At 36.9% G+C, this 26,070-nt stretch overlaps 2 protein-coding genes across 2 annotated transcripts; one reads left to right on the top strand and one right to left on the bottom strand.

The window, feature by feature from the left end:
* Positions 1-303: 303 nt before the first annotated feature.
* Positions 304-26,070, bottom strand: LOC135086227 (THAP domain-containing protein 5-like). Its single transcript, XM_063981054.1, has 7 exons — positions 25,899-26,070; positions 3,819-4,564; positions 3,340-3,584; positions 3,065-3,118; positions 2,504-2,656; positions 1,946-2,032; positions 304-1,827 (listed from the first exon to the last, which is right to left on the bottom strand). The coding sequence occupies exons 2-7, from the start codon at positions 3,917-3,919 to the stop codon at positions 1,700-1,702; spliced, it is 768 nt and encodes a 255-aa protein (XP_063837124.1). The 5' UTR covers positions 3,920-4,564; positions 25,899-26,070; the 3' UTR covers positions 304-1,699.
* On the top strand, positions 11,094-25,192 carry LOC135085912 (zinc finger protein 25-like). The gene is made up of 7 exons (XM_063980695.1): positions 11,094-11,118; positions 11,448-11,630; positions 13,527-13,649; positions 21,410-22,735; positions 23,302-23,454; positions 24,160-24,316; positions 25,010-25,192. Exons 1-4 carry the CDS (start codon positions 11,094-11,096, stop codon positions 22,678-22,680), a joined length of 1,602 nt encoding a protein of 533 aa, XP_063836765.1. The 3' UTR covers positions 22,681-22,735; positions 23,302-23,454; positions 24,160-24,316; positions 25,010-25,192.

Genomic DNA, 26,070 nt, shown 5'->3' with positions numbered 1-26,070 from the left:
CACTCCATAGATATTTTTTGAGCTCACGCACACATATGCATTTTAGAGAACGACCCGCAAATCTTTACCAACCGCACAAACTACAGGCGGAGCTACCAACATAATGCCTTATTTTCTGACAGTATTAGTGACGTTCGTAATAACTTATCGATTATCGATACTTTGCTAGGGTTGTAATTGCATATCGATATCTAGTATAGGAACCTTCAATATTTTAATGATTACTATTTTTATTTTATACTATGTGTAAGTAAAACGAAGTTTTGTAACGTAAATTATTTATTTCGAAATAAAATAGGTATATTACAATAAGTATTGAACATGACATAGCAGTTGTAGGCATGAGGAATTATTGAAAATTATAACAAAGTACAGAAATGATAATTTTGTAAACTTTTATTTTCACAACTTTTTCTAAGAAAAAATAGGATTTTTATTTATTTCTTATCAGCTGATCGAACCTCAGCCTCAAGATTACTTTTCAATGCTTTGTTGCTGTGCTTTTTTACTTTTGTCAGCAAAATTGTTTTCACTTTTTATGAAGCTGTCATTAATGATTTTACAACTTTTTCTTAGAAAAAGGTAACTTAATATTTTAAACATCTTATCATAAATTTCTTTATTATGTTGTTGACATTTAAACCAACTAAAATTACAATTTGTACTCAACATTAAGAAAATGAATTTTCCAACATTTTCCATATATATCTGGTCGGCAATATGGTCATGATAAAATTGTTTAGCTGCATTTACGGTGGTACATAATTGAATTGTTGGATAAACGAGACTTTTTTTATCATGCCACCATTCGCGAAGAGATATATATGCATACAAATCATTGTCAACAGGAGTTTTCACGCTCAAACACTCTTCACAAATTAAACAAGAACTGTTCTGTAATAGTTTGGCAGCTAAATACCCGCTTACATATACTACTGGTTGGTTTTCAAGGCTACACAAATTTTCAATGGGCTGTTCTAAGTTTTCAGGGTCCGGGATAGACAACACAGGATAAAATTCAGTGTCTGTGGAATCTTGAACATTAATTTTTATTTCTGTTGTTTTTAAATTAGTTTTTAAAATGTCTTTATATTCCAGCATATGTTTATTGTTGTCTGCTTCACAATTAGCACTTCTGCTATGAGGCACTTTCAGCCCAGTAACCATGCTTGTTTTAAGCGCTGCAGTAAAGTGCGTGATAGTGGGATTTCTATTGGTTACACTGTGTTGCCTAATGATTCCAAATAAGTTTTCCAGAGAGTCTTGGTTAAACTGTCTAAGGTTCATATATTTAAACCCTTCATTCTTTAACTTTTCCCAAATATCGTTTAAGGATTTGATAGATATTTGATATCCCTTTACGCATTTAACATTTTTTAGTATCGTGTTTTCTGCTGTTATAAATTTTATGGTTTTTAACTTATCAGTATAAAAGGTCCAAGACTCAATGTGATTACTTGATGTGGAAACATTTTCCCGGATCCCTTTCTTTACGTCATTTAAAGATGATGGACCATTTGTACAATCAAATAGTTTATCTAACTGTTCAATCACAAATGCTGTATCATTGCAATCAGAAACTTCTTTCCATGCCATCATTTTTAAAATAGCTGCCACGGTATTACTCAGAGCATGCGCAGCATACTTCACCCTCATCTTAGTTTTGAATGTTGGATTTACAATGGTACTATTCAGTTTTTTAATATTTAAAAAATTTCTGTTGTGTTCTTCTGCAACTACCTTCGCTATATTCCTTATTGTTTTTTTTTGCATTTTGTAACTGTCGCCAAAGCCTCTTCTCTTTAATTGTAAATGTTGATGAAGTGTCTGTAATAAAAACATTTCCATTAGTAAAAAAAACAACATTAAAGCAAATTGAATTGAATATTGGTTTATTAATCAGCAATTTTACTTAGTTTTTTAAATTAGGTATGTTTTATCTTACCTTTCATTTCAATGTTTTTCTTAGGTCTTTTATAACTGTGGACTAATATTTCTGCCTGTGCATCTTGATGGCAAATGTTTTTATCATCTGAAATATTATAAATATGCAAATTAGTTTAAAATTTATTTTGTTGTTTTATGAAACATATTATTTCCAAATCAATCAATCATTATCAAGTTTTAAAAAAATGCAAAGACAGGATAATGATAGCTCTTCTCATAAAATATGAAGCGTGGGCCCACCTTCAATAACAATGACATAATATTAAATTAAAGGCATTTAGAGGTTTTAATGTTCTGCATTCTGGATGCGGTCTGCGGGTATGTCAAGACAATCTGTAAGTGGTCGTGATAAGGCAATCAGTCACGTGTGCTTTGCGTTCTTTGTTCGTATCCGCACGGTCAAATCGCATTAATATAAAATGTACAGAAACCTAGAATGTTGTACATATAAGTTCATTTTGACCTGACTGCAGACTGCAGAACGCATCCAGGGTGGCATTCTTTAGTTTGAGGGAAGGCATATTTTAGAAGGTAAATAATTAGTTTGTACACTTACCATGAGTAATGGGTTTATAGGTCATATGTTCTGGTGCATTGGAAGTAGAAGGAAGAGGTTCAAAAGTTGTTTTCGCAGAAATACCAGAATCTGGTATATCCACAGCTCCCAAACATGTTGAATTTAGTTGTTTGGTTGTAGTTGTAAGGGGAACTGAAAGCAGATAATGAAATGTGAATTGGGTAATAAAATGTCATGTTCTTACCCAACTTTAGGGTACAATCAGTCTAGTACATGTCTTGCTCACATTAAAAATTACTAGCTTATAAATATTATTAAACTAGCTGACCTGGCTAATTAATGTAGATTGCCTAAAATTTTTCAAATTGGTCCGGTACTTTTTTTGAAGAATTTGTATTACACAAATTACTAAAGTCCCTCTAACTCAACACACATTCTAAGCTAAATTGTGTTACGAGTGGGTTTACTACAATATTCAAGCTGTGGGGTTCTAACCCGCACTTTAGGCTATCTTGGCTCGAGTTACGGAGCCGATCAAATACAAACAAACAATTAAATATTTCCTTTTTATATTATTAGTATAATTTTAGATAAACATACCTCGTTCAACTGGATTTGACTTCTTTGGAATGCAATATGAATGATCATAAAGAACTGTAACAAAGTATAGATATAATTAATAATTGAAATTATATATTATTTATTGATAAGCATACAACACATGTTTGTGGTTACAAAGAAAGAACCTTGTTAAATTGCATTCGGTTGGTTTGTTTTGGAAACCAAAGAAAATTAATTAAGACATCTAAATAATTCAGAAAAATTGATAGATAGTAAATTAAATTTAAAAAAAATAATTGAAGTCATCATCATACCTGTCTTGAGGTTTTCTTTATTGGAGTCTTTTACATGAAGAGGAAACTCTGTCAAAACTTCATCTGGCAAGATGGGATTGCTCAATTCCAGTGTTGGAATAGCTGAGTTCTTCAGCCGAGTTCCTTTGGCATTGAAGGATTCAGGAGTGAAGTGCCCACCACAAACAAACTTCAGTTGGTGTAACTTTTCAATAGGTACATATGCTAAGTCTTCTAAGCCAGCATTTTTAACCCACATTCGACAACTGAAATAAGAAATACCTATTAGAAAAGAAAAAGAATAACAAACTGAAATTTATTCATCAACTAATTTCTTTTAGTATTGTTATGCAATTCATTTGCAGAGTACGAAACAAAATACTGAAATTAAAAATTGGTTATGGTTATTTACTGTATGATTAAAAATATTAATCCCAGCCTTTAAGTTTACACAATCAGTAAAATTATCTTGTAATAAATGAGTGTTATTAGAAACTCACCGGTCAGAATCCAGAGGAAACCTACTCAAAAGTAAGGGTGATCCACCACGACTTCGCCTCTTATTACAAATAACGCACTTCTTGTTGTTTCTACTCTCCATTATCAGTAGAAGCCTAAAATGAAATAGGTATTAATTAAACAAAGCCTATAATTTCTCTCCAACCAGTGTCAATGCCCTGGTTCATGCATTTACCAGTTTTGAAAGTACATTTACATTTTCATCACATAGGGTTGTTTTTAATGAAAAATAGATTTGTAATAGATGTAATATTTCAAGTAAGTAGATAACATACCCATTAAACAGAAAAGTAAATAAGAGTTTAAACTTCTGTAGAAGTTGAAACACAGCTTATTTAAAAGAGTCTCTATCTCACAAAAAACATAACACTGAACAGCAAACTTTATCACGCCCGATACGGAGGAACTTAATCAACTCAACGTAAACGACAGAAAAGTTTATTTACAGTAATATTGCACCAAATCTGAGAAAATAACTTCACACGAATCAATTCGCCGGTTAAAAACTCAAACTCAATTGACAGACATTTTTTTTCATTTGTCAAACTAACAATACTACCAACATAAGGACACTAACAATTATTTTTAGTATGGTGGTATTGATCCGCGGGTTCCCCTGCTATAGTAAAATCAATCCAAAATGCACTTTATTGCTTAAGGGATAAGGTTGTATATCAATTGCTACATATAGAGACTAGTTTTTGTATGAGAAGTGTCTACCCACTGTCTCTTACTCTTTTATGCTCTTTGGTGGTGCTTTGGTTAGCTGTCATGGATTGACACCAAAGAGCATAAAAGAGTAAGAGACGGCACTCCATAGATATTTTTTGAGCTCACGCACACATATGCATTTTAGAGAACGACCCGCAAATCTTTACCAACCGCACAAACTACAGGCGGAGCTACCAACATAATGCCTTATTTTCTGACAGTATTAGTGACGTTCGTAATAACTTATCGATTATCGATACTTTGCTAGGGTTGTAATTGCATATCGATATCTAGTTTAGGAACCTTCAATATTTTAATGATTACTATTTTTATTTTATACTATGTGTAAGTAAAACGAAGTTTTGTAACGTAAATTATTTATTTCAAAATAAAATAGGTATATTACAATAAGTATTGAACATGACATAGCAGTTGTAGGCATGAGGAATTATTGAAAATTATAACAAAGTACAGAAATGATAATTTTGTAAACTTTTATTTTCACAACTTTTTCTAAGAAAAAATAGGATTTTTATTTATTTCTTATCAGCTGATCGAACCTCAGCCTCAAGATTACTTTTCAATGCTTTGTTGCTGTGCTTTTTTACTTTTGTCAGCAAAATTGTTTTCACTTTTTATGAAGCTGTCATTAATGATTTTACAACTTTTTCTTAGAAAAAGGTAACTTAATATTTTAAACATCTTATCATAAATTTCTTTATTATGTTGTTGACATTTAAACCAACTAAAATTACAATTTGTACTCAACATTAAGAAAATGAATTTTCCAACATTTTCCATATATATCTGGTCGGCAATATGGTCATGATAAAATTGTTTAGCTGCATTTACGGTGGTACATAATTGAATTGTTGGATAAACGAGACTTTTTTTATCATGCCACCATTCGCGAAGAGATATATATGCATACAAATCATTGTCAACAGGAGTTTTCACGCTCAAACACTCTTCACAAATTAAACAAGAACTGTTCTGTAATAGTTTGGCAGCTAAATACCCGCTTACATATACTACTGGTTGGTTTTCAAGGCTACACAAATTTTCAATGGGCTGTTCTAAGTTTTCAGGGTCCGGGATAGACAACACAGGATAAAATTCAGTGTCTGTGGAATCTTGAACATTAATTTTTATTTCTGTTGTTTTTAAATTAGTTTTTAAAATGTCTTTATATTCCAGCATATGTTTATTGTTGTCTGCTTCACAATTAGCACTTCTGCTATGAGGCACTTTCAGCCCAGTAACCATGCTTGTTTTAAGCGCTGCAGTAAAGTGCGTGATAGTGGGATTTCTATTGGTTACACTGTGTTGCCTAATGATTCCAAATAAGTTTTCCAGAGAGTCTTGGTTAAACTGTCTAAGGTTCATATATTTAAACCCTTCATTCTTTAACTTTTCCCAAATATCGTTTAAGGATTTGATAGATATTTGATATCCCTTTACGCATTTAACATTTTTTAGTATCGTGTTTTCTGCTGTTATAAATTTTATGGTTTTTAACTTATCAGTATAAAAGGTCCAAGACTCAATGTGATTACTTGATGTGGAAACATTTTCCCGGATCCCTTTCTTTACGTCATTTAAAGATGATGGACCATTTGTACAATCAAATAGTTTATCTAACTGTTCAATCACAAATGCTGTATCATTGCAATCAGAAACTTCTTTCCATGCCATCATTTTTAAAATAGCTGCCACGGTATTACTCAGAGCATGCGCAGCATACTTCACCCTCATCTTAGTTTTGAATGTTGGATTTACAATGGTACTATTCAGTTTTTTAAAATTTAAAAAATTTCTGTTGTGTTCTTCTGCAACTACCAAATGCCTCCATTGTGCAATTTTTCCATCGAAAGACATATTTCCACTTTTAAAGAAATTGTTTCGTAATGATTTGAACAAGTGAGGGATGTCATAGATTATAAAAATTTTGTCATTATTTACAGAGAAAAAGTTGCTATCTATGCCTTGTCCACAGTTTCTTTTTAACATGTTAAGAGCTCCTATATTTGTAGATCCCTGATCACAAACTGTTGTTAGAACCATAAATCCGATTTCTTTTAATTTTTTGATGATGTCCGATATAATTTTTGCCAGTTTTGCTGTTGATATTGTGCCTTCCACAAAATAGTGCGCAATATATTGTTTGTATTTATGTTTAGCACCCTGTATCATAAACACTAACGCATGGTCTGCAATTTTCTTTTCTCGTCCCATGTTCTCGCCCTCTCCATAATCCACGTAGCCATCCACTTTATCAGCAATTTCGTTATAAATTATCCGTTTCTTTAACGCCATCTCGTCAAATATTAACGAGCAATATTTATTTTCCTTTGGCATACTTGATGCTTTTGCCTCTAACATATCAATTATATTTTTATTTATACCAGGCTCCATTGGTATATTTTTTAAAATCCTTTGGAGCGTTTTAGTGCTTGGTAGCGTAAACAGCTTTTGCATATAGCGGTATGCTTTAGGGGACCGTTTAAATATAGCCAAAGCATATATTTTGTTGGCTAAAGTCCACCTTTTTCCTTGTGACTTTTTTTTGTTATTCTGCACTACATCCTTTACTAACGATGTCAGCACTTCCGAATCTAACTTGTCTAAATTCACTCTTGACTTCGCTATATTCCTTATTGTTTTTTTTGCATTTTGTAACTGTCGCCAAAGCCTCTTCTCTTTAATTGTAAATGTTGATGAAGTGTCTGTAATAAAAACATTTCCATTAGTAAAAAAAGCAACATTAAAGCAAAATATTGAATTGAATATTGGTGAATTAATCAGCAATTTTACTTAGTTTTTTAAATTAGGTATGTTTTATCTTACCTTTCATTTCAATGTTTTTCTTAGGTCTTTTATAACTGTGGACTAATATTTCTGCCTGTGCATCTTGATGGCAAATGTTTTTATCATCTGAAATATTATAAATATGCAAATAAGTTTAAAATTTATTTTGTTGTTTTATGAAACATATTATTTCCAAATCAATCAATCATTATCAAGTTTTTAAAAAATGCAAAGACAGGATAATGATAGCTCTTCTCATAAAATATGAAGCGTGGGCCCACCTTCAATAACAATGACATAATATTAAATTAAAGGCATTTAGAGGTTTTAATGTTCTGCATTCTGGATGCGGTCTGCGGGTATGTCAAGACAATCTGTAAGTGGTCGTGATAAGGCAATCAGTCACGTGTGCTTTGCGTTCTTTGTTCGTATCCACACGGTCAAATCGCATTAATATAAAATGTACAGAAACCTAGAATGTTGTACATATAAGTTCATTTTGACCTGACTGCAGACTGCAGAACGCATCCAGGGTGGCATTCTTTAGTTTGAGGGAAGGCATATTTTAGAAGGTAAATAATTAGTTTGTACACTTACCATGAGTAATGGGTTTATAGGTCATATGTTCTGGTGCATTGGAAGTAGAAGGAAGAGGTTCAAAAGTTGTTTTCGCAGAAATACCAGAATCTGGTATATCCACAGCTCCCAAACATGTTGAATTTAGTTGTTTGGTTGTAGTTGTAAGGGGAACTGAAAGCAGATAATGAAATGTGAATTGGGTAATAAAATGTCATGTTCTTACCCAACTTTAGGGTACAATCAGTCTAGTACATGTCTTGCTCACATTAAAAATTACTAGCTTATAAATATTATTAAACTAGCTGACCTGGCTAATTAATGTAGATTGCCTAAAATTTTTCAAATTGGTCTGGTACTTTTTTTGAAGAATTTGTATTACACAAATTACTAAAGTCCCTCTAACTCAACACACATTCTAAGCTAAATTGTGTTACGAGTGGGTTTACTACAATATTCAAGCTGTGGGGTTCTAACCCGCACTTTAGGCTATCTTGGCTTCGAGTTACGGAGCTGATCAAATACAAACAAACAATTAAATATTTCCTTTTTATATTATTAGTATAATTTTAGATAAACATACCTCGTTCAACTGGATTTGACTTCTTTGGAATGCAATATGAATGATCATAAAGAACTGTAACAAAGTATAGATATAATTAATAATTGAAATTATATATTATTTATTGATAAGCATACAACACATGTTTGTGGTTACAAAGAAAGAACCTTGTTAAATTGCATTCGGTTGGTTTGTTTTGGAAACCAAAGAAAATTAATTAAGACATCTAAATAATTCAGAAAAATTGATAGATAGTAAATTAAATTTAAAAAAAATAATTGAAGTCATCATCATACCTGTCTTGAGGTTTTCTTTATTGGAGTCTTTTACATGAAGAGGAAACTCTGTCAAAACTTCATCTGGCAAGATGGGATTGCTCAATTCCAGTGTTGGAATAGCTGAGTTCTTCAGCCGAGTTCCTTTGGCATTGAAGGATTCAGGAGTGAAGTGCCCACCACAAACAAACTTCAGTTGGTGTAACTTTTCAATAGGTACATATGCTAAGTCTTCTATGCCAGCATTTTTAACCCACATTCGACAACTGAAATAAGAAATACCTATTAGAAAAGAAAAAGAATAACAAACTGAAATTTATTCATCAACTAATTTCTTTTAGTATTGTTATGCAATTCATTTACAGAGTACGAAACAAAATACTGAAATTAAAAATTGGTTATGGTTATTTACTGTATGATTAAAAATATTAATCCCAGCCTTTAAGTTTACACAATCAGTAAAATTATCTTGTAATAAAATGAGTGTTATTAGAAACTTACCGGTCAGAATCCAGAGGAAACCTACTCAAAAGTAAGGGTGATCCACCACGACTTCGCCTCTTATTACAAATAACGCACTTCTTGTTGTTTCTACTCTCCATTATCAGTAGAAGCCTAAAATGAAATAGGTATTAATTAAACAAAAGCCTATAATTTCTCTCCAACCAGTGTCAATGCCCTGGTTCATGCATTTACCAGTTTTGAAAGTACATTTACATTTTCATCACATAGGGTTGTTTTTAATGAAAAATAGATTTGTAATAGATCTAATATTTCAAGTAAGTAGATAACATACCCATTAAACAGAAAAGTAAATAAGAGTTTAAACTTCTGTAGAAGTTGAAACACAGCTTATTTAAAAGAGTCTCTATCTCACAAAAAACATAACACTGAACAGCAAACTTTATCACGCCCGATACGGAGGAACTTAATCAACTCAACGTAAACGACAGAAAAGTTTATTTACAGTAATATTGCACCAAATCTGAGAAAATAACTTCACACGAATCAATTCGCCGGTTTAAAACTCAAACTCAATTGACAGACATTTTTTTTCATTTGTCAAACTAACAATACTACCAACATAAGGACACTAACAATTATTTTTAGTATGGTGGTATTGATCCGCGGGTTCCCCTGCTATAGTGAAATCAATCCAAAATGCACTTTATTACTTAAGAGATAAGGTTGTATATCAATTGCTACATATAGAGACTAGTTTTTGTATGAGAAGTGTCTACCCACTGATTGACACATTTTGTTGCATTTTGTGAGACACGCTCAAAAATATTAGAGAAATTTTCAGCTGTTTTCTTTCACCAAAAATGATTTTCTAGTTCCAAAAAATGGATTTTTTACAGGAACGCGATAATACAACTGATACAGAGTCTAGTTACGGCCACTGCCGATGTTGTTTAGAAGAAGGCTACCACAGGAACATCACCAAAGCTTATCTAAGCAGTGGTTCTAAAGAAATCTACGCTGATATTTTGTTGGATTGTTTCAATGTTTTTGTAAGTTTTCAAATTTTTTATGTTACTAAAATCTCTTTATATCTTGTAAGTATATAAACGAAAAAAATTGCAAGGTTCCCAAGGGTCCCAGGATGAATGTTTATTATTCCTTTACACTTAAAAATCACTAAAAAGATTTTGATAAAACTTTATTTGAAAACAGCTTAGCATTTACTTAATTAGTTTGGGTATATGCGCCGTTTTATATGTAGAATTTAAAAGTAACATAAGGAAGGGTTTTAATTAGACTTGTGTCCACGATTTTGGGGGAGGAAAGAAGGGGAGTGTAGCTAAATTACGTTCCATTCACTCATTGGCAAAAGGAATCAACGAACTTAAAAAGTTAATTAAAATTATTATTTCGCGAAAATCATTTGGGGGTGTTTTAGATGACACCCTTTAAGCCCCCTACATATCTAGTATCCTCAAATTCAGGCAACTAGGTTTGTTATTGATACAAAAAGAAGAAAATAATAAATAAATATCCTTGGACATTTACACTGCGCTTCTAGTCCCATACTAAGCTATGGGTACTAGACAACGGATATAAACATACTTAAATATTATTTCTTTCTGGAAATACATACTTATTATACATAGAAGAAACCAACTTGATCCCAAATCCAAGTCTAATCTTTCCTGTTGAAATTCTTCAGCTATCAACACACACCAACCTAAGCACGCTAATATGCTCAGACTGTGTGGCCCAGCTGCGGGCAGCGAGGGACTTCAAGGCGTTGGTGTTTCGGACGGAGGAGCAACTTATGGAGGAGCTACAGAAATGTGACAACGAGCAGATGGTTCTCGTCAATGGTAATTATACTTATTATTAGGCGTTGATGATTTTTTTGCTGATGATATTTCTGATTATACATACTGTCCCAAAATTCAACGATAAGCTGGCGCCATAGGGTGCACATTGTCATGACTTCTTTATCTACGTAAAAAATCTTAATTTTAAATTTCAAGTCTCTTACTTCAAAAACATACTAACTTCTGACGCCCCTTTTACCCCCTTAGGGGGTTGATTTCTAAAGATACATTATCAGTACACCTCCATAACATCTAGAGAGCATACATTTTAAATTTCAATTCTCTTACTCCAAAAACATAGAACTTTTATTCAATAAACATTTTATTTATTTATTTAATTGCTGATTTCAGTGCCCATACCAAAGGAAACGTTAGAGACAACGGTAGGCTTCAAAATTGAAGTCAACGACTTGAGAAACTTCACTGAGACCAAGCAGGATGCTGAGAGTGACGAATGTGCGCAAGAGGTGACGATTACACTAAACGATGATAGCAACTCTGATACGCAGATCAGCTGGAATGATTCTGATTCAAGTTAGTATACTCAATAGCCCCTTTACTAAGAATCCCTTCCATCTGGCCACTAGTTCTTAGTGACAAATAAAAACCGGCCAAGTGCGTGTCGTGCCATGTGCAGTGTAGGGTTTTTTCTTAGATTAATCTAAGGGTTTTTTATTAGGTATGTATGTAATCCAGGATGATTCCTTCTTCAGGAAGTCAAAACAGCGAAAGTGGACATGGCTGCATCCCAATGGCGCTACAAAAAATGAGATCGACTTCATCTTGTCGACGAAGAAGCATATATTCAATGATGTCTCTGTGATCAACTCGGTCAAAACAGGAAGCGATCACCGAATGGTAAGAGGCACATTGAATATCAGACCCAAGCTCGAGAGGCGTCGACTGATGAAGTCTACGCTCCGCCCAGCGCCCATCCAACTCCAAAACCCCGAAAGCTTCAGCTCGAGTTGCAAAATCGTTTCGAATGCCTAGTAGACTGCGAAAATGTGGACGAATACAATGACAGGTTCGTGGAAATTGTCCAAACGACTGGGTCTAAGTTCTTTAAAACCCGTCGTCAAAAAGGAACCAAAAAGATCTCTGACCTCACCAATAAACTTATGGAAGAGAGACGAAACTTGGTTCTGCAGTCCTCTGAAGATGCTGCTCAGTATCGGCGTCTTAACAGACAGATCTCCAAGTCTTTGACTCGCGATCTACGCCAATTTAATACAGATCGTATTAAAGAGGCGATTGAGCGTAACAAAGGCTCTAAAGTGTTCGCTAGGGATCTGTCTGTTGGCCAAAGTCAACTGACCAAGCTGAAGACCGAGGATGGCAGAGACATCTCGTCGGGGCCTGAGTTATTGGAAGAGGTTGAGAAGTTCTACGGACAATTATACACGAGTGTACATACACCTGTCACAAATCTAGCGGAAGACCCAAGAGCTAGACTGACCCGACACTACACCGAAGATATCCCGGACGTCAGCCTGTACGAGATTAGAATGGCTCTCAAACAGCTGAAAAACAACAAGGCCACCGGGTGATGATGGAATCACGGCTGAGCTTCTGAAAGCAGGCGGAACGCCTGTACTAAGAGCTCTTCAGAGGCTGTTCGATTCCGTCATACTTGAGGGAAAAACGCCTACGGTATGGCACAGAAGTGTGGTGATACTTTTCTTCAAAAAAGGCGACAAAACCTTGTTGAAAAATTATAGACCCATCTCACTTCTGAGCCATGTCTACAAGCTGTTTTCGAGAGTCATCACGAATCGTCTCGCACGCAGGCTCGACGACTTCCAGCCTCCCGAACAAGCCGGTTTCCACATACATACGCTACGGCAGATTATACAGAAGACCGAGGAGTATAATCAGCCACTTTGTCTGGCGTTTGTGGACTATGAAAAAGCCTTCGACTCGATCGAGACCTGGGCAGTGCTACAGTCTCTCCGACGGTGCCAAATTGACTATAGATACATCGAAGCGCTGAAGGCTTGTACGAAAACATAATGTCGGTCCGCCTCCAGGATCAGAACTCAAAACCTATCCAGTTGCAGCGAGGGGTGAGACAGGGAGATGTCATATCTCCGAAACTGTTTACCACCGCCCTGGAAGATGTTTTCAAGCTCCTGGACTGGAGCGGATTCGGCACAAATATTAAGAACTAGGCTTTTAAATGGTACCAATATTGGTGGGAAGTTGGGATGCATACGTTTGAAAATGCTTGTCGCGGGAGGTGCGATTTATTTGACGTCGAGTGTATTAGAAATAAATGTATGCTAAATTGCAATTAAAATGTACTGTCTGTCTGTACATAAATATTATTTACTAGCTATAAAATCTGCACCTACTCTAATAAACTGTAGCCAAACTGTAGATGCTTGAAAACCGTTAAGTGGTCTTTTAAATATGACTTAAAATTTACAGGTGATATACTAAATCAAGATACAGTAAAGCAGGAGTTCAGTATTACAGTATCTGTAAAAGAAGAAATAACGAGCAATGGGGAATGTTCGGAAGAAGAGTCCAGCAAATATAATATGTGTGAAGGTTAGTGATTCATTGCTATTATTCGGCATGTGACGATGCACAGCATCTGGTGAGAGATGCGTCTACTCACTGCTTACTGCTGGACAAAGGCCTCTCCTAAGAAATTTCCGCAACGACCAGTCCTGTGCAGTCCTCAACTATATGCTTCATGCTTTTTGGGAATAAATATACCTATTTCTTCCCCCTATTTTATAATTTCAATCAGCTGAGTGAAAGAGGCTTGCTTATAGATAAATACATAAGTAAATAGATAGAAAGTATTTATTATACAGTGTCAAGCCCCAGATCTAAAGTAAGATTTACCTGTAATATGTAATTTATCTATGTAAGCCCAAGGTTTTCAGGTCAGTTTGGTTCATGTAGCCTTCCATCATGGAGACTTGGCGATTTATGTTGTCTTCAGTTTTCTTTAGCACCTTGTTTTCGAGTTCAACAATCGAAGTTTGATTTTTTACCAGAGTAAGTAAATAGTTTTCATTGTTTTGTAAGGTTTCAATGTCTTTTTGGTACTTGTCAGCGAATTGTTGATCCAAAACTCCAAACAAGGTGTTAGCGATACTGCCAATGCCGTTGATCAAGCCTCGTTTTTTCCGTTCGTAGAGGTGTTTATGCGGCGCTAGCAGAATCATGTTGTAAAAGTCAAGAAGTTCCATCTCGTGTGATAATTGATCTAAAGTTGTTTTGCAGTATCTGGGATCCGTTTTGTCACACAGATCGCTTAAACCTTGAAGGTAAGTTTTGAGTTGGTCAACTTTAGTCCAATAATTAGTTAGATTGTAATACATAAGCTGTGTCCACTCATCGTGAATCATTTGTAGTTTGCCGACAGAGAGCGCTTGACGCCGCTTCGCCATATGATCCAGTCAAAACAATAAACATTGTTAATAGTGCAGTAGTTAAGGCTGATAATCCTTTTGTCTTGCTATTTTTAGTTTTCGTTGATTGTTTTTGTGTGATTTCGTCTTGCTGGGGCTCTTCAGATGTGCATATTGGTAGTTTGGAGTTAATTTCAGTTTCCAACGGGAGCGGTGACAGTTTGACGATGGGGCGCTTTATAACGCCAGTTTGAGTTTTCAAAGTAGTCACTCGTACGTATCCGTCAGAACCGGGATGAGTTTCAAGCACACGAGCCATGGCCCATTTTCCAGGGGGCAAGTTGTTGTCCTTGACCAGCACGATATCACCTTCTTTTATGTTCTCAGATGCTTTGTTCCATTTGCTTCGTCCTTGTAGTTGCGTTAAATACTCGTTAGACTAATTTTTCCAAAATTGTTGTAGCATATTTTCAGTAAGTTGCCATCGCCGACGTAAGTTGATATTGTCGTCACTGTGGTCGGAGATCGGCAGTGACATCACAGGGCCACCGGTGAGGAAGTGTCCCGGAGTTAAAAAGTTTTCAAATTCTTCAGGATCTTCAGTTAGTGGACACAGAGGTCTGGAGTTCATGCACGCTTCGATCTGTGCTAGTAAAGTTTGAAACTCTTTGAAGGTCAGTTTCTGATCTCCGAGTACACGCCGTAGGTGGTACTTCATGGATCTCACAGCAGCCTCCCAGAGGCCTCCTGCTGTAGGCCAGCCTGGTGCGTTGAAGTGCCAATCTACCTCCAGTAGGCCTAAGATGCGCGCCGTGATAACTTTTATCGACGTCAAAATGTATGGGCAAAATCGATAAAATGGCGTGATAACCGCTTATCGCGGCGCGCATCTTAGGCCTACTGGTGTCCAATGTGGTCAAAAAAACTCTGAAGAAAGTTGTAGATGGAATTGTTCGGATTCCTTTCGCAATACTTTAGATGCGCCGACAAAGTTGGTGCCGCAGTCCGAGTAGACATGTTTTGGAGTGCCACGTCGAGCACACATCCTTTGGAAGGCGGCAATGAAAGTTTCAGTACTGAGATCTGATACCAGCTCTATATGTACGGCTTTAGTTGCCTTGCCATACAAACAAAGATAGCTATGTATCCTTTTGAAGTTTTAACGCCTCTTCCCTTGTTCAGTTTGACGTCCACGTGACCAGTGAAGTCGACCCCGGTGTGCGTGAACGGCCGGTAAGGTGTTACACGTTGTTGTGGTAGGTCGGCCATAATCTGTTGGCTTTCAGTTGTTTTGTGTCGATGACACCGTATGCAATGACGTAATTTTGCTTTAACTGCCCGATTTCCGCCAACAATCCAGTAGCGTTGTCTTAGATGAGCCAACGTCAATCGAGCACCTCCGTGAAGTGTTGTAAAGTGAGTTTGATCGATAAGTAGACCAGTAAAACGTCCATTCCGCGGGATGATGGCGGAATGTTTCATCTCAAATGGTAAGTTGGAGTTGTTGATACGGCCGCCGACACGTATAATCCCTTTGTCGTCTAAGAAGGGGTTAAGTTTGAACATGCAACTTTTGTTCGAAATAACATCTTGTTTCATCAGTTGTCTGTACTCGTTATCGAACTCTGTACGTTGCACGAATTTAATTATTTGCTCATTAGCAGCTGATATTTCTGTAGTAGTCAAGTGTTTGGTGTCAAGTTTTGTCGTACGGCGCGCGTTTGTAATAAAGCGCAGTATCCACGCCGTGACTCTTGTTACACGCGACAATGAACTGCATTTATTTATTAAGTTTTCAATAAAATGTTCTTGATTTGTTTTCAGGGCTTCCACCTTCTTGGTTTTAAGTTCAGTATTTGTAGTGTATAAACAAGTAAGCTTTTTCATGGACTTTTCAGTTTCAACATTTTGAAGGAACTCGGGACCTTTCCACCACAGCTCAAAGTTTATTAGTTTGCTGGGGTACAGTCCTCGGAAGCACAATCTGCTGGATTTTGTTCTGACTTAATGTACTGCCAGTTTGTTGATGGAATAACTTGCTTGATTTTGTTGACCCGGTTGGCTACGTATCTCTCCCATCTGGATACGTCTCCTTGCAGCCAGGCGAGAACAACTTGAGAGTCACACCATGCTCGGACGTTAATCGTGTGTCCTTTAAAGGCTTTTTTTATTTTCTGTACAAGTTGTGAAAGTAGTAGTGCACCACATAATTCCATTCTTGGCAGTGTTGTTTTTTGTGTCAAAGGGGCAACCCTAGTCTTTGCAGTGAGTAATTTTATAGTTGGAGGGCCGTCAGGATTAGCGACATAACTGTAGATGACGCATGAATAAGCCTTCTCGCTTGCATCTGAGAAGCCAAGTAGTTCGATGTTTGATTGCCGGCCCCCTAGCCATCTGTCAAGTTTGACATCTTGGACTAGCGGAAGTTCACTTCTAAGTTTGGCCCAATCGTCTTGAATGTCGGAGGGTAGAGCTTCGTCCCACCCTAACTTGGCCGTCCATACTTTCTGGAACAGTAGTTTTGCCGTAATGGTGACAGGTGAGAGCCATCCCAGGGGATCATAAAGTTTTGATATTTCTGATAGTAATGTCCTCTTTGTAAGAACAGCTTTCACGTTGTCTCCCAGTTCCCAATTAAAAGAGAATTTGTCAGTAGTGGGGTTCCAGCCGAGGCCAAGTGTTTTCAGTGATTCATCATGTTTGAAGTCGAAGTTGTTGCGTGATGAAATTTGATCTTCAGTTAAGTTATTTAGTAGAATGGGGTCGTTCGCTGACCATTTTCTCAGGTTCATGCCGCCCAGTTTTAGAAGTTCGATTAGCGATTGTTGAAGTTTGATTGCGTCATCGAGTACGTTGTGACCACTGACAAGGTCGTCCACGTAAAACTCATCTTGAAGTATGCGTGCTGCTTCTGGGTGTTTGTGACCGTCGTCCATTGCAAGTTGTTTGAGAGTTCTCATAGCAAGCCACGGAGCACATTTCATCCCATAAGTCACGGTACACAGTTCATACTCTCGGAGCTTTTCAGTTGGTGAGTCACGCCAAATAATTTTTTGTAGTTGTTGTTGATCTTGAGTTATTTCTATACCTCCATTTTAAGATAAGGGCCTGAATATCTTTTTGTAGATTTGGGCCCTTTTCTTGTAGTTGGTTGAGACTGAAGCCACTTGTAGTTTTTTGAGAAGCGTTGAACACGACTCTCAGTTTGGTAGTAGTTGATTGTTCACGTAAAACGCCATGATGCGGTAAGTAATGTTGCGGTAGGTAGTATGTAGGTATCGATGACGACGGCTTCATGTGACCAAGTTCAATGTACTCGTTGATAAAGTCTCGGTACATTTGAGCAAGTTTATGGTTTCTCTCAAATCGTCTCTCCAGTTGTAAGTATTGTAAGAGAGCGATAGATCTTGAGTTTCCCATTTTTTCTTCATAGTTAGATAGAAGTGGCATTTCAACGATGTACTTCCCGTTTGAGTGACGTTGCACGGTGTTTGAGTAGTGTTTTTCACAGAAGTCATCCTTAGACAGGTCATTGTCGTCTTGGACGATGTCTTCGCTCTCCCAGTATTTCGATATTTCGTTCGATCGATGAGGGTCACGTGACAGTTTAAAGTTTTCAGTTTGCCGCACAGAATCCATCCCAATTGTGTTTGTTGTGCAATCGGTGATTGTTGACTTCCTTTGAGTACTCCATCTAGTAAGATGTCGGAGTACACGTCGGCTCCTAGCAGTAGGTCAATAGGGCGCGACATGTGGAAGTCTGGATCTGCGAGCTTCAAGTTTTCTAAGTGTGGCCATTCATTTGGATCAAATGAGGAGTTTGGCAAGTTGTTAGTGAGCTTTTTCATTACGAGGGCTTGTACCTCAAACTCGTAACTGGAGTAAATGGACTTGCAAGACAGATTTAGACGTCCTTTGCAGTCTCCAGAAACAGATCCTACTCCTGTTACGGTTGCGTTCAGTCGCTTCCTAGGCAGACGTAGCAGTTGCGCCGCCCTTTCAGTAATTAAGTTCACTTGCGAGCCTTGATCTAGTAAAGCCCGAAGTTTAATTTGAGTGCCGTTTGCAGACATCACTTGCAGCTGTACAGTCGGCAGTAAGATCTCCACATCTTCCGTCGATAGATGATTGGAAGATGGTTGAGAAGAAGTTGAAGGTCGTGGTTTTGAGGTAGTTTCGTTTGATGTTTTAGTTGTTGGTGAATATTTCTTTGTAGAGTTGTGCAATAAAGTGTGGTGTCGCATGTTGCATTCTTTGCAAGTTTTTGTAGAATTGCATTTGTCGTTGCCGTGCCTGTAAGCAGTTTTCGCACAAATGCAGTTTTGCAACAGTGTTATTGCGTTGAGTGGGGTTCATGTCGATGAACTTTGGACATTGCATCAACACGTGATTCTCGTTACAGTTAGGGCACTTTCCATAAGTAGTGTAATAAGTTTTCTTAGGTTCGTTGTTGTATTTCTTGAATGAATAGTTTCTCTCGCTGGTATTCCACGATGGAGGAATGTTTCTGTTTGAAGTTGAAGTCTTCGTAAAAGTATGCTTCTGATTTTGAGTAACAAAAGCTTCTTTTTTGGTGTTTTCATGGACTCGTACGCCATGAACTTGCACTCGAGAAAGTATAGAAAGTCGTTTAGGGGCTGCAATTCTCTGTGGTCTTGTAGTTCTTTCATGTATTCCGAGTAAGTACTTCTGTCGAGTTTTAGTGACATCAGGTGGACAATCAGTGGGTCCCACGTAGTCGTGTCAATGCCAATGTTTGTGATTCCATTCAAACATTCAGTGATGACGTCGTGCATCTTTTTCAAGTTGTAGCTATCAGGATTTTGTATGGTAGGCAAGTTGAGCATGGTGTTGATGAAAGATGTAAACTGAAGGCGTCGGTTTCCATAGCGTTGCGTTAGTATCTCCCAGCATGAGTTGTAGTTGTCGGCACTGATACTGAGATGCTGCACTATGCGCTCTGCCTCGCCTCTCAGTTTAGATTTGAGATGCTGCATCTTCTGAGCGTTGTTTATCATTGGATTGTTGTGAATGGTTTCCATGAAAAGATCTTTAAAGGAAATCCATTGAGTATAGTTGCCAGAAAATTCAGGTATTTCCATTTTCGGCGCTGATGTTTCGTAATGCACAGTCGACCATATTCTTGAGTTTAAAACTCGTCGGATGTCGTCATACTTGTCTTCCATTTCGACAAATATGTTGTAGTATTTGTCGTTGGAGCCCTTGTACTAAGCTTCTAATTCCCAATGTAGTTTGTCAATGTCTTGCCACTTAGATTTTAGTATACAGGGTGTTTGGTAAATGGGTATATGAGCCGACACTAGCCCATGTTAACATGGTCATATAAATGGTATGGTGAAGTCAGAAAATTGATATCTTCATTTTAATTATTTTATTTCTCATACAAATCGTATTATATAAAATTTATTTTGTATGAAAATTAAAAATATTAAAATGATGATATCAAATTTCTGACTTCACCATACCATTTATATGCCTATGTTAACATGGGCTAGTGTCGGCTCATATACCCATTTACCTAACACCCTGTAGAGAAATGGTCTTGAAGCTCCCACTTCTCGGTGATTGTTTTGAGGTCAATTTTGGACATAGCACGATCAAGAGCCTTGAAGTTACACATTTGTTTTTCCAGCAGTGAGTTTGATGATGAAGTTTCATCCGAACTGTCCTCCAGCATTCCTGATAGGTCGAATTCCAGAGACTTGGGCTCAGATAGTTTTTTCAGTAAGCTCTCCATGCTTGTTCTAGTAGTTTCGTAAAGTTGTTTCGTATTTTCGTAGATGTTTTCGGTAAAGTAGTTAATGTTCTTGTCTTCGAACGTTTCCAGTAGTTTTTTATGTCGTGCACTGAAGTCGCTCCACTGTGCCTCGAGAGACTCCAGTCGTTTAAGTAAGTATTCTTGGTTTTTTCGGTTTTCGCTGTCTTTCTTGTAGTTAGAGCAGAGAGTTTTGATGTTGTTGAAACACTGTTGTTGTAGTTCCAGCATGATGTTGTTGAAGTAGTTAGTTGATTGTAGTTGTAGAAGTTGGATGAAGTTTCGTAAGTAGTTCGTAGCTTAGTGATCTGGCACGTAGTTGACGGTGGCAGATGAAGCTTGGTGTTGGTTCGTTCCAGGAGGTAGTGTAAGTACGTGATAGGACTCCTCTGCGATATGTGCGCCTTCTCAATTGATCTGGGGATTTCCTCTTCCGGAAGGCCAGTCAACCGAATCGCTACCGCAGATTTATCACTGATCACACACTGTACACTTCACTGGTGAATTTAAACTCGAAGGACCATTAAATGTATGGTTTGTAGGGCCATACATTTATCTAAGTAGAGTTGAAGTTAGTTGAAGTCGAGTTGAAGAGCACGTCAAGAAGAGAAGATCTCCAAAGTTTAAAGTTTATATTGTAGTGAAATACTGACAGAGTTATCGTGGCAAATCTTTTCTTGAGTAGTAGTGTTACGTGGGATGGTTGTTGACGTACTGAGTTATAATAAAGAAAAATACTTAAAATAGTAACTAACGCGCGCCCAAAAAGTAGGACGCAAACGTAAGCGTAAAAGTAAGTGCAATGTACGATGGCTTGCCCGTACAAGGTGGGTAGTTTTAAAACTTACAGTGTAGCTAGACAGTATTTTTATTGCAAAAGAAACTATTACGAGAATGGTTCTAAACGTAACAAAAATGCTAGCAGATTGTTTTAAATTAAATTGATTGATTTATTATCATTAAAAACATAAAAGTAACCAGGGACTACGGGTGTCTATAGGCGACGGTAATCACTTACCATCAGGTGATCTGTCTGCTCGTTTGCCTCCTGGCACATCAAAAAAAAGGATCACGACTCAAGAGCTATAAATATCTAACTACCTGAAACCTGAAGCAGCTAGTGTTGCAAACTAAAGTGTATTATTGTTACTCAATACTTTTTGTTTTAGGTAAACATATATCAGGAAAGTCTTTAGAGCGACTGCTACAGACAGACACAGAAAAACTAAAAGGAAATTTAAAAACGGTACCTAATGACCAACTTAACGACGACCTAAACGAACCCTTTACTAAAAAGAAGCGAATACAGACCACCAAGTATAAAGAAAACGACAAACTGGACATTGATAGACTTAAAAACCCATACACCATAGAAAGATTAACTCATGCAACGAATATAACTGCAATACTGGAATTTTCAAATGTAACAGCTTTTAAATCGAAATTCCAAAGAGCTTATCCGTGCTTTTACTGCGAAAAGTTATTTGAAGATTTTGAAGAACTTAAAAAACATCAGAAATCAGATCACACCAAAGAGAATGTCAGCCAAAGCGTTTTAAAAAAGTACAGAGTGGGCAGACCTGATGGAGTAGTTGTTTATGCTGATATATCTGACCTACAATGCACAATTTGTAGTAAGAGTATACAAAGTCTGAACGATTTAAAGAAACACCTAACAGAAGTTCACGGAAAGAAAATGTATTTGGAATTGTCGGACAGAGTTATTCCTTTCAAAGTGAAAGAGAACAGTTTCCAGTGTCAACTTTGCGGTAATCTTTACGAGACATTTGGAGCTATAGAGCGGCATATGAACACTCACTACAGAAATTACGTTTGCGAAGAATGCGATTCTGGTTTCGTGTCGAAACAGAGATTACGAATACACGGCTATCATATGCATTCGCGTAGAACCAAACAGTACCCGTGTGAGGTTTGCCAAAAGCAGTTCCCTTCTCAGAAAAAGAGGAAGATTCACGTTGAAACTGTTCACGAGAATGTGAAGAAATATAAATGTAATAGATGCCCTGAGAGATTCAATGAATACTTCCGGCGACATAAGCATATGGTGCTGGTACACGGAGTAGCTCCTCTAGAATATAAGTGTAACATTTGCGAAAAATCATTCGAACGTCCCTACGCGTTATCCATTCATATGCGAACGCATATACAGCAAAAGGATATATACTGCGAAATATGCCCTTATAGATGCTTTACTAACGTGGAATTAAGGCATCACATGATAAAACATAACGGAAAAAGAATTCATGAATGTTCTGTTTGCAAAAAATCGTATGCTAGAGAGAAAACGTTAAAGGAACACATGCGAATCCATACAAACGACAGAAGGTACGTGTGTCCTGTCTGTGGGCAAGCATTCATACAAAATTGCAGCTTGAAAAGCCACATTAGAAGTCATCATAAAGATTATGGTTTGACGTGAAATTAAATTACTGCATTAATTGTTGCCTAATAAATTATTTTGTTAAATAATCTTGGTATGTATGTTCATTGTATAATTTATATTTCTTAATATTACAGTCACCTTGGGTATTTTATTATGAATATCAGGGTAACTTTCAGCAGTAAAAAATTTATGCACTACAATCTACAATGCCTGAAATTCAAAGATAGGTACCCAAGATAACTGTTATAACTTTACTGTAACTAACAATTTGACATAGAACCTCCTCCTTTTTTGAAGTCGGATAAAAAAATATTTCGTCCCCTTTTCATAGAGGAATTATTTTTGTTTTCTGCCTCGAAAAGCGTTTTGTTTTTCCACCTACACCTCATCAAAATGACATATTTTCTCCTTTTTTTTTTTCGATTATGATTTTGCCTAAGTTACTTCACTAGCCACGGGCCAACATGGCGATACTTATTTTAACCAATCGCGTTGAAGTAAGCCAAGCCCAAGTGATACGTGATTGGTGCTTTAGTTAGCTCAGTTAGCTGTCATGGTTTGACACATTTTGTGAGACACGCTCAAAAATATTAGAGAAATTTTCAGCTGTTTTCACCAAAAATGATTATCTAGTTCCAAAAAATGGATTTTTTACAGGAACGCGATAATACAACTGATACAGAGTCTAGTTACGGCCACTGCCGATGTTGTTTAGAAGAAGGCTACCACAGGAACATCACCAAAGCTTATCTAAGCAGTGGTTCTAAAGAAATCTACGCGGATATTTTATTAGATTGTTTCAATGTTTTTGTAAGTTTTCTTAATTTTACTACTAAATCTAAATAATAAGTTTGCTATATCTAAGGATGGATGTTTATTACGCCTTTAGGTTAGGTACTTAAAAACCACTAAACATATTTTGATGAAACTTTATTTGAAAACAGCTTAGCATTTATAGTTAAATAGTTTGGGTATTAAACATAAAGAAAGGTTTTAATTAGATTTGTGTCCACGATTTTGGGGAAAGAACGAGGGGGAGTGTAGCTAAATTATGTTCCGTCCACTCATTTGCAAAAGTAATCAACGAACTTAAAAAATTAATTAAAATTATTATTTCGCAACTCCGGCGCCCAAAATCATTTGGGTGTGTTTGAGACGACACCCCTTAAGCCCCCTACATATCTAGTATCCTCAAATTCAGGCAACTAGATTTGTCTATCTACACTAGTATTATAAAGAGGAAAACTTTGTTTGTTTGGTTGTAATGAATAGGCTCAAAAACTACTGGACCGTTTTTAATTTTTTTTTTACCATTCGAAAGCTACATTATCCACGAGTAACATAGACTAAATTTTATTTTGGAAAAAAATAGGGTTCCGTAAAATATGTAGATAATGTAGTCCAAGCGCGCAAAGCCGCGGGCAGAAAGCTTGATAAGCTTGTTATTGATACAAAAAGAAGAAGAAGGCAACTTGATCCTAAATCCAACTAATCTTTCCTGTTGAAATTCTTCAGCTATCAACACATACCAACCTAAGCACACTAATATGCTCAGACTGCGTGGCCCAGCTGCGGGCAGCGAGGGACTTCAAGGCGTTGGTGTTACGGACGGAGGAGCAACTCATGGAGGAGCTACAGAAATGCGACAACGAGCAGATGGTTCTAGTCAATGGTAATTGTACTTATTATTAAGCGTTGATGATTTTTTTGCTGATGATATTTCTGAGTATACATACTGCCCCAAAATTCAACGATAAGCCGGCTCCATGATGTGCATATTACCTACATAAAAAACCATCTTAATTATTTTTTTCTTATTTTTCTTAAAGTTCAACTAGTAATTTTTCCTAAACCTTAGGAAAAGTAAGATAAACATTTTGAAATAGATTTTTTTCTTATTTTTCTTAAAGTAGTCATGACTATAACCGCCTCTGTCGTCTTCTTCTAATTCGTTACGCTCTTGGCAGAGCGGTCGTGGTCACGTTGAGGCCGCCTGCTTCAGACGCAGAGGTCCCGGATTCGATTCCCAGTGGGGGCAAATTTTTCTGTTTAGTTTGGTTGGTGGTAAGGCTTGTTCTAAGTCCGCCTAGCTAGCTACCACCATCTTATCTAAGTCTGTCGCCATAACAACAATGCTGAACACAGCTGCCTGTCCCTGCACAGGCTAAACCAGTGTTTCCTAATGAAAATAAAATCAGTAATTAATACTAATACCTTATTTGCCTATTGAAAACAGTCAAATAAGTTATTTATTCACTTAATTTTATTTATTTTGTTTGTTTCAACCAAATGGACAAAGGCCTCCCCCAAGGTTTTCCACAATGCACGGTCCTATTTATTTATTCATTTAATTACTTGATTTCAGTGCCCATACCAAAGGAAACGTTACAGACAACGGTTGGCTTCAAAATTGAAGTCAACGACTTTGGAAACTTCACTGAGACCAAGCAGGATGCTGAGAGTGACGAATGTACGCAAGAAGTGACGATTACACTAAACGATGATAGCAACTCTGATACGCAGATCAGCTGGAATGATTCTGATTCAAGTTAGTATACTCAATAGCCCCTTTACTAAGAATCCCTTCCATCTGGCCACTAGTTCTTAGAGTAGGCGCACACCATTGATATTTCGTCGGCCGATAGTTTAGTCGGGCAGTTGATCAGTATGGGCATGTATGGGAGTGCGCACACTACGTCGATTCGATTTGGCCGATTCTTCATACAGTTTAAAATCGAGCACAACTATCGGCCAACTAAAAATCAACGGTGTGCGCCTACTCTTAGTGACAAATAAAAACCGGCCAAGTGCGTGTCGTGCCACGCGCAGTGTAGGGTTCCGTAGTTGTCCTTTGTTACTACAATATACTTCAGAAGTTAGTATTTTCTTTTAAGAAAATTTTTATTAGGTATGAAATTCTACATTTTATGAGTAAAACGACTATTACTCTTAAACTAACTGATCTATCTTAACCTGGTCTTAGAAACCCATAAGCAATTTTAAAAGACCTATCCAACGATACTCCACACGATGGGGTAGAAGATGAAAAAAAAATCATTCCCACTTTACATGCAGGGGAGCTACCCAAAAAAAATTTTTTTTTCAAAATTTTATTCTACCGCTTTGTCGGCGTGATTAATATACATACCTCCACAAAAATACAGCTCTCTAGTGCCAATAGTTTCCAAACAAAACCTCGGACGGACAGACAGACGGACATAATTTGTCGGCCGTTTGGTGTATTGGTTCAGAACGGACTACTATGCCGAGAGGTCCCGGGTTCGATTCCCGGCCGGGCAGAAATTGAAATGATGAATTTCAATTTCTGTGACGGGTCTGGGTGTGACTATGTATAATATGTATGTATTAAAAAAAAAAAAGTATATAAGTAGTATATCCGTTAAGCTAGCACCCATAATACAAGCA

This window comes from Ostrinia nubilalis, chromosome 30 (assembly GCF_963855985.1).
Source record: "Ostrinia nubilalis chromosome 30, ilOstNubi1.1, whole genome shotgun sequence".
Taxonomy (NCBI): domain Eukaryota; kingdom Metazoa; phylum Arthropoda; class Insecta; order Lepidoptera; family Crambidae; genus Ostrinia; species Ostrinia nubilalis.
This window is presented reverse-complemented; position numbering and strand designations above follow the sequence as displayed.